The following is a 9,180-nucleotide window of genomic DNA, read 5'->3' as shown; positions in this document are numbered from 1 at the left end:
TCTACATGGGTTATAGTCACTGGAACAATGGGAGGAACCCTTGGGGACTACAAACCCCAGCATCCCATTCTTCACATACAGTAGTATGGTACATTCAAAACTGGAAGGCACAGCTGGAATCTGCTTTCAGACATGTTACGATCAGGCCCGTAGTCAGAAAATTCTCAGTGGGGGAGGCACTGGGGAAACTGGTGGGGCGTGACGTCACAAAATTAAAAAATAAGTTAAAAATACGAAGAAATGCAACAGAAATTTCACTCAGTCGCTTTAGGGTGAAGAGGAGGGGATCGTGGCCGAGGGAACATGCTGGACTAGATCCTGGGATTGGATCTCACCCAACAACGCTCTTCGTCTTTAAGAAAATGAATACATCAGAGCTCTTTGGCGCCCTCAGCAATTTGCGCCCTGGCAGAGGCCAGCTGAACAGCTCCTCCAGGGAATGTCAGCTGCCAAGGGGAAAGGTTTTTTTTTTTAAAAAAAACCCTTGGTCTCTTGAGAAGCCCCGTTGCAAGTCCCAGGCTGGTGGACTGCGAGGGCTTCCCAAGAACACCCTCTCGGGACACCCAACGTTCAAGTCACCCAGCAGGGCTCCTGGCACTGAGGCACCCCTGACTCAGGCTGCCACCAGAGAAGAGGGAGGGGGTGGGCACTACATAGCCTCACTGGCCGCCGGGTCTTCCTGCGTGCTTCTGCAGGATCTGCAGCTGGTTCCCCCTGCCCCTGAGCCCTCTCCAGCCCCCATGGGGGCAAGTCAGCAAATCAGGAGAAGGTAGGACCGGATGGGACGGCTAATGGGAGGGCGGATTCAGGAGGAAGAAGGCGGTGCAGGCAGGACTGGGCGCGGCGGCGCGGCGCAGCTACATTTAAACTTTTTAAAATATTTTTATGAGTTCAAAGGGCAAGCTTTGTGGGGCATGGCTTGTGATTAAGATGCCCCACTGTAGCTATGGGCTAGGTTATCATGTGTTCCCTGGAGAGCCCTCAAGCTTCCACAGCAGGGACTGTTTGAATACTCTCCTTGCTCAAGAGAGTGACAGGCTTGAAAGATTCCAGCCTTAGGCGTAAGACCCCAGCTTTGCAAAGGGCAACCAAGCCCTTTTAACTAAGATCTGTTTTAATTCACAATAGCACACCTACAACACTAGCTAAAGCCCATTTGCACCTAATACCTGCAAGGGAGCATCTCCAACTATTCTGTACTGCAGAGATTTTCAGAACAATTCTCTGCCTCCACAGGCAACGATACTGCAGCTAGTTATGCATGCGTAATTCCTACAAATGTCAATGGGATCTAAATAACAGGATCACCACGGTCACATCTTTGGTTCTAAACAGGCAAGGGTCACAAAGGCATCCTTGGAGGCTTACAAAGTTGAAAAACCAGCAGGGTCTGTGGCATGCCTTACGTCAGCCGTAAGAGCAGCAATGATCGTGCCTAGAGGCTTTGAACACTGTGCTGGCACCGGAGATCATTCAATGAAGGCAAATGTCAACTGTGGGTCTTCCTGATCTCCATGGTCTAGCCGTAAGCAAATCAGCAATGGAAGAGACCTAAATCCAAGTCATGTTGGTATACAACAAGACGGGCAAAGTTTAGCAGCAGATGCTAAAGATTTTGCTTAATAAAAGGGGATCTATGCCAAAGGAACTTCTGAGGCTGAAGGAAGAATTTCTGGACACAGTGTTAAAACTGGGAGTGAGATATAAGGCAGTAACCAAGAGTCCATCACCCCCACTGACATGTGGTTTATCTCCAAAGATGTGTGGTTTATCTGCAGGGATTTTTAAAAAAATCAACACACTTTTAAAAAACTGAAGTACTAAAATAATAGTGAGGACTTGATCCTACTTGAAAGACTGCTTTAGCAAAACTAGGTGTGCCCATCTATCCATCCTCAGAAAACCAAGTTAGCAAATTGCTCACCACAAAGCAGAAGAGAAAAGATGCACCGTTTCCTCATAACAATTCCACTTCTGGACTCTTGCAGATTGGGAAAAGGAGACAGAATAAGGACAGCCCCTTCCACTTGACCAGCAGTTTTGAAGGAAAAAAACAATAACAACAGTGTAGGTGACAATCACATTCCCAGGGTGGAACTCTCTGGGTGTGGAAAGGAAAGCAAACAGAACAAGCCACAGGTGCTGGCTGTACAAGATTAGCTATAAAACCACAGGGCCATTAACATCCCATCTGGTCTCCAGAAAAACACACAGAAGTTGGTTTTTAATAGATGAACAGCAGCCTCTTCCATCACATTTCCACCGGACGCTGCCGTCTCGTCTCACAAGCACAACCCGCACCAGGCCTGGCATTGTATGGCTCATGCAGAGGTAGGATCGCTTTGTGGAGTTCCAGCCTCCCCCACCCCCTAGATTCAAACCCACCGGGAACCAAGTTCACATTCAAATAAGATTTGCTCAAACAGTCCTCGGAGACCAAGGGTGCGGAAAGCACTGCCAGGAAGGAGGGAAAGGCCTTCAAATTGGTGACTCAGCCCACCTGATCGATAAACCTAGACTCATTGTTTCTTCCTCCGCCCCCCAAGTAAATCAAGGCGGGTGCAAAGAAGATATGCAGAGTTCTCTTCACATCATGTGGGATTGTCTACAGCCACCAGCTTGTCAATGCCAGACACAGGAAAATCAGGTGCGTGAGGATCACCCCGTGGCTACGACCACCTACACCCCTGTGTTCTCTCGGACCCAGTCCCGAAACAGAGAGACCCGGGTGTAGGCTCCAGGCTTGTTCCGTCGGGCGCATCCTTCCCCCCAGCTCACCACGCCAGCCAGATACATCTTGTTATTGGCCTCGATGCTGGTAAGCGGCCCGCCGGAGTCACCCTGTGGAAAAGAAAGAGCACAGATTGAAGAGGCCTGCTACTAGCCTTCTATATGCTCCCCACCTTGGTCCTTAGGTAGGTCCCTGTTTTCTGGTACCAATCCCAGTAAATCACCGCCCTGTGTCTCATCCCTACTGTCACATCTTTGGCTTTTTTTTGGCCACACTTTCGAGCAGGGTTGTGCATGTGTTGCATGCCATCAAGTGGCTTCCAGCTTCTGGCAACCCTATGAATTAAAGTCTTTCCGTGAACACCCTTGCTCAGGCCTTGCAAACTGAGGGCCGCGGCCTCCTTGATCGGGTCAATCCTGTTAAGTCGCAAGCTTAACAAAGAGTCGGAGAGTGATTCAGCAAGAATGCAGTTTTTATTCTTCAACTCGAACTCACTTCCAACACGGATCAACATCAGTCAGCCAGAGACAGCTTTAACACAGAAGCTGCTCTGTATTTAAACATTCCCGGCTAATATAGCCACGCCTACTGTACACTTAACAACCAATGCGGTTGAACCATTAATGGCCAATCACGAACGTTCCCGCTCAGGGAGCTTCTTCATATTTATTTATTGCTTCCTGGGCTAGTGTTCCTATTGGTTACATTAGGATCCTAGCCCAGGACGAAGCTTAACATGAGATGGCAATGGACTGATTCCTGTTACATTCAGTCATGTATTCAAGTCAATTAGAATACACTACAAATCCATCTCCAGCAGGTGGGAAGTCTGAATTCCTGAAAGATTCAGTCAGCAAGTAAACTGTGCTTCCCTCTTGCTTTCTGTTGTTTCATCATGTTAGACTTCCCCATTACTTTGTTTGTCTGCGCATAGAATAAAACTATAATTTGTACTTCCGGCTTTGAGTGATTTTCTCCTTTAACTCTCCCGATGAGCTGGCTGCTTTGAGCGTAGCTCAGAAAGACCTGAGAAGCCCTTCCTTATCTCACACTGACTGATTGAGCAAGCTATTCATAAACTAAAAGTCCTCTTGGTCACTACTCAGGAATCTCTCTTGATGCAAAAGAACAATAGCATGTAAACAGATGCACAGTGGATTCAGAGAAATGTGGGGAAATCATAACAAATAACCTGGTCCCAAAAGGCATTTGAAACAGATGTGGAGAGAGAGGAGGAGGAGGCAGAAGGGGAGGTGGGGCTGATAAAGTGCAAATTCTCTCAAGACGTGAGAGGCATTTCTCTAACAAGTGCACCAGGAGAAAGCACTGAATCACACATAGTTTGAGAGTGACAAGGAAAGAGTCGTTTGGGTGGGTAGCTGCATTCGTCTGTAGCGGCAGAACAAAATTTGAGTCCAGTAGCCCTTTAAGGACCAACAAAATATCCCAGTGTACAAGTTTCCACGAAGCAAAGCTCACAGTGCCAAATACAGGGGAAACAGTAAGACTACGGTTGCTCTGAGTTCAGAGAGAGGAGCCTGAACGTGCAAATAATGCTGTCTTGTGCAGTTGCAGAAGTCATCCTTACAAGGTTAGGCCCCAAAACTGGAGCAGGAGATGAAAAAGATGAGAGAAATGACAGCCAAGGGTGGGAACCGGTTTGCATGCTCCATGCAGCAGCTGCTTTTATTGCACAAACTCTGCTGGCAGGGAGAGAAAGTTTACATAAAGGCAAGACAGGGCAGTAACATGTCACAGCAGGGAAAGGGAAGCAAAGAGCCGCCAAACCCATTCGGGCCCCAAGGAGGCCAGAGGTCTCCCACACAGAAGCAATCAGTGAAGACGGGAAGCCTGGCTCCTGTCCGAGATGCTCACAGCCGAGCCCCTTCTTGTCACCAAAGTCTCCAAGACTCTTACCTGGCAGGCATCGATTCCTCCCTCCAGGACCCCGACACATATCATCCGTGGAGTCAGCGGGCTGGTCAACAGCGGCTTACATATAGTCTGGTTGATCACCCGGATTTCCGCCTTTTGCAAAATGAGAGCGCCAGAACCTGCCAAAAAACCACAGCAGTACGCATGGGACTTGGTGCAGGGAATTCTCAACTGCCCCATCTTTGAAGGGCTAACATATTGTTACCCCCCAAGAGATCAGCCAAGGTTTGCAACAATTCCACACCCAGAAACAATAGACATTATATACTTTGACTTGCAAAATGCTTCCAAAAAGGTATCTCACTAAAGACTCCTGAGTCAAGTTAGCAGTCAGGGGATAAGAAGACAGATTAAAAATTGGTTCAGCAACAGAAGCAAAGGGCAGGAATAAATGCACAGTTCTTGCGAAAGAGGGAAGTGAGCAGCGGGGTCCCACAAGGATCAGTACAGGTGCAGGTGATATTTAATTTGTTCATAAATGATAGGGGTAAGCAGTGTATGGCCAGGTTTCATAGAATCATAGAGTGGGAAGGTACCTCCAGTGTCATCTAGTCCAACAGAAAATTCACAAATACCTCCACCCAACACACACCTAGAGACCCCTGTTCCATGCCCAGAAGATGACAAAAAATCTCCAAGATCTCCAGTCAAACTGGACTGGAGAAAAATTGCTTCCTGGCCGCAAAGTGGCGATCAGCATTTCCCTGGGAGTGTAAGAAAGGGCCACAAGAATTAAGCACTGATGCAACCCTTCCTGCCCTCCCTCTCATGATCTGCCTAAATTCACAGAATCAGCATTGCTTTCAGATGGCCATCTAGCCTCTGCTTGAAAACCTCCAAAGAAGGAGAGCCCACCAGTTCCCGAGGAAGCCCGTTCCACTGAGGAACCATTCAAACTGTCAGGAAGTTCTTCCTAATGTTTAGCCGAAAACTCTTCTGATTTAATTTAAACCCACTGGTTCTGGTCCGACTTTCTGGGACAATAGAAAACAACTCCATGACATCCTCAATATGTTTTAAAATTTAATTGCAAAACCAGCAAAACGTGGCCCTATAGTATGCAGAATTCTACCCCCTCCCGCATACCATAGAGCAAAACAGGGTCTCTTTTCCCCAGGCTCTAGGAGTCAGCCTCTCTGGTCAAGCTGCCACACTTACCTTCTTCTGCTGTGGCTCCCCATCCGGTCACGTGGAGGACCTTGCCAGCCGGGAATTCGCGCGAGGCATCAGGAAGACATATGGGCTGGACGTACTTGGTGAAGGTGACCGGGCTATCCAGTTCCACCACGGCGATGTCGTAGTCATAGGTAAAATCGTTGAAGTATGGGTTGACGATGATGCGCTTGAGGCCCCGTTTCTGAACACTGGGGTTGCCCCTGTCCCGCTGGTCGAGAAGGCCCAAGAATGCAGTCCACGATTTGGGTTCAGCGAGGCTGCAGAGAGTTAATACGGGACTGAAGGCAAGTAGCCAGCAGCAGCTCTTGGACAGAGAATTTTAGCCACACAACCATTACAGTATATGTGTCATGCCCGCAGTGCAGCCCGACCCCGTGGACCCTGACCCCGTGGATTCTGCACCCTCAACGTCCAAGGGTGCACCCCTTGAATCACATTTGCCTACTACATAACTTAGGTTTTTTTAATTATTTCCATAATCTTGTAAAAAATCTCAGAATGAATTATTTTAAACTATATGTATACTATATTTTAAGAATAATTTAAACATTATAAGAGAAAACAGAATCAAATCAAATTTCATTACAGAAAATGTTCCCTATGAGGGTAGACCAGGCCTCCGGAGAACAAGTCTACCCTCCCCTTCCCACTATATTGGTAGACCTGGCCTTCAGAGAACAGGACTACCTGCCCCAGTCCTCTATATTGCTCGCCCTGGCCTCAGACTGTCGCCCTGCACTGAGCTGTTGAAAACACACCAGCACCTAGCGGAGGGAAAACTCTTGCAGCCTACTTTTTTTTGTGTGTGAAATATGACAGATTACAGGTCAAGTATAACAGAGTCTGTCAGAATCTAACCTAACAAACAGGAAGTTGCTTAAATGTTATCAACCTGCCCAAACTACTTATCTATTCAAATATTTATATCCCACTTTTCCTGCGATTCAAGGCAGCTTGCAAATCATACTGAAAAGCATAAATATCTATTTTTTTCTGGCTCCATTATAGCCTATGGGGACCATTATAGTCAATGGATCCCATAGGCTCTAGTGGAGAATTGATCTGTGGATATCCAGGGCTGGGGGGGGGGGGGCTGTTTTTTTGGGTGGAGGCCTTTTTTTTAGAGGCATCAAATTTGCAGCATAGCTGCTGGTGTCTCTCCTCAAAAAACTCCCCAAGTTTCAAAAAGATTGGACCAGGGGATCTAATTCTATGGTCACTGGAAGGAGGTGCCCCCATCCTGCATTGTAAAAATGCCTTAGTGTTTACTTGTGAGCTGAAGCAAAAATCCCCGAGTTGCCAAGCTAAAATGTCGTGCACCAGCACCCCCTAGCACAGCTTAGAGGGAACTCTGCTCCCGACCCTGACAGACCTCCACCCAAGACCCTGGAAAGCCACTGCTGGCAGCAAAAACAGATAATATTGATCCTGATAGACCAAGAGACCGTCTTAGTAGAAGGAAGCATCGTGCATTCAACATACTGCTAAAGCTAAAATGCATAAAGCTCACTGCAAATGTGGTACTATCTCTCAGGGACTTAAAAGCCCTGTAAGGTAAGCCAGTATCCCCCCCCTGAGAGCAGATATGGAGTGAGTACCTGAAGGTGACAGAATAGCTTGCAGCCACCCAGTGAGTCTGAGCTACAGGGAGGACCTTTTGGATCACAAATTACCGTCTTAACCGCTAAATACGCCAGCTCACTGTACCAGTTTGCATGAACACCAAGTAAAACAGGGATAAAATTACACTGGAAGAAGGGACAATCATAATAGCCCGTAAGATATAAGAGAACGATGGCATCTACCAACCTGGTAGCGTGTGGATCTTTAAAGCAGTGCGCCGCTGACACCAGCCACTTCTGTGATATCAAAGAGGCTCCGCAGGTGTGACCCTCGCGTCCAGTGTGCAAGCTGACCTGCCACGGCCACTCGCCCGCCTCACAGTCGGTCCCACCGACAATCCGGGATTTCTTTGTGAAGCTGCGCGTGCCACAATCTAGAAAAGGTGAGGTTCAGAGGCCCCGAGAACACAGAGCTTGAGTAAATTTACCTCCCATGACCAATGTTCCCTCTAAGCTGAGTTAGTGTGAGCTAGCTCACACTAACTCAGCTTAGAGGGAACACTGCCCGTGACCCTCTAGGGTCCCCCCCCCCGGTCACTCTAAGAGTACACCTTACCACCAGGGCAGTTTTCTTCCCCCACTTTTGCAAATCAATTGATAAGCAAAACCCAGAAACACATGGAAGCGCACTGCAGGCTGTTGTCAGTTGTGCACACAATGTATGTGGACAGGACATGCATCGCACAAGAGGTTCGCGTTTCAAACATAACTTCTAGAGCTATAAGCTCTTTTTTAAAAAAATATGTAACATAAGAACAGCCCTGCTGGATCAGACCAGTGGTCCATCCGGTCTTACACAGTGGCCAGCCAGTTGCTAAGGAAAGGCCAACATTAGGACATAGATGCCAAGGCCTTCCTCCACAATACAGCTGCCTAACACTGGTATTCCAAGGTTTTCTGCCTCTGAACACGGAGGCTCCCTTTACGCAACATGGCCACTAGCTGCTGAGGGACCTATCTGCCGTTAATTTGCCCAGTATCCTTTTAAAGTCCTCTATGCCTGTGGCCATCACTGCATTCTTGGGCAGCAAACTCTACAAGTGGTGCTCCCTTTTGTCCATCTTTCAACTACTGACCATCAACATCATTCTAGTATTTTGAGACAGGGAGAAAAAGTTCTCTCTATCCACTCTCTCTGCCCCATGCATTCTGTTATAATCATGCCCCCCTCCTCCTCAGTCATCTTGTTCCTAAACTGAAACATCCCAGCCTCTTCCGCTTTTCTTCATAGGAAGGTGCTCCAACCCCTTTATCCTCTGGTTGCCCTCTTCTGCACTTCTTTCCAGCCCTGCAATGTCCTTTTTGAGACAGGGGGACCAAAACTGCATGCAGAATTCCAGGCGAGGTCACACTACAGGTCTGTCCAGGAGCATTATAATATTGGCTGTTTTATTTTCAGTCCCTTCAGCAAATCTACCATCTAAAGCTTTGTTTGATTCTCTAGGGGACAATTTTAATGGCATGCCCTAAAACTGGCAGCAGCAACTTGTTTGTATTTCTGAAGCCATTCTGATGCAGAGGTTAGCAAGAACAAGAATTAGACTCGCTTTCCATCTAATCGCAAGAAAGCAATACTTGCTTCTTTGTTTCTAAGTTACCTTAATCCCCTTTTAGCTTCTCAACAAAGAATGTACCCTTACTAAAGTTTTCTGGAAAATGAAAGGGTACTTAAATTAATTAGATAACATGCTGTATCCATTAAAAGCATTTAATCAG

General features: G+C 47.4%; 1 protein-coding gene across 1 annotated transcript; it reads right to left on the bottom strand.

The window, feature by feature from the left end:
* Positions 1-530: 530 nt before the first annotated feature.
* On the bottom strand, positions 531-7,838 carry LOC107106347 (suppressor of tumorigenicity 14 protein-like; the record flags this gene model as incomplete). Its single annotated transcript, XM_015406483.1, has 4 exons — positions 531-2,841; positions 4,649-4,785; positions 5,825-6,099; positions 7,652-7,838. Coding segments are annotated over 4 exons (761 nt in total), but the record flags the coding sequence as incomplete, so codon positions are not given.
* Between the last annotated feature and the right edge of the window lie 1,342 nt (positions 7,839-9,180).

The sequence above is a fragment of the Gekko japonicus genome, unplaced genomic scaffold (genome assembly GCF_001447785.1).
Source record: "Gekko japonicus isolate JY-2015 unplaced genomic scaffold, Gekko_japonicus_V1.1 scaffold4379, whole genome shotgun sequence".
In the NCBI taxonomy this organism is placed as follows: domain Eukaryota; kingdom Metazoa; phylum Chordata; class Lepidosauria; order Squamata; family Gekkonidae; genus Gekko; species Gekko japonicus.
Note: the sequence above shows the minus strand (reverse complement) of the source record. Positions and strands in the feature narration are given on the sequence as shown.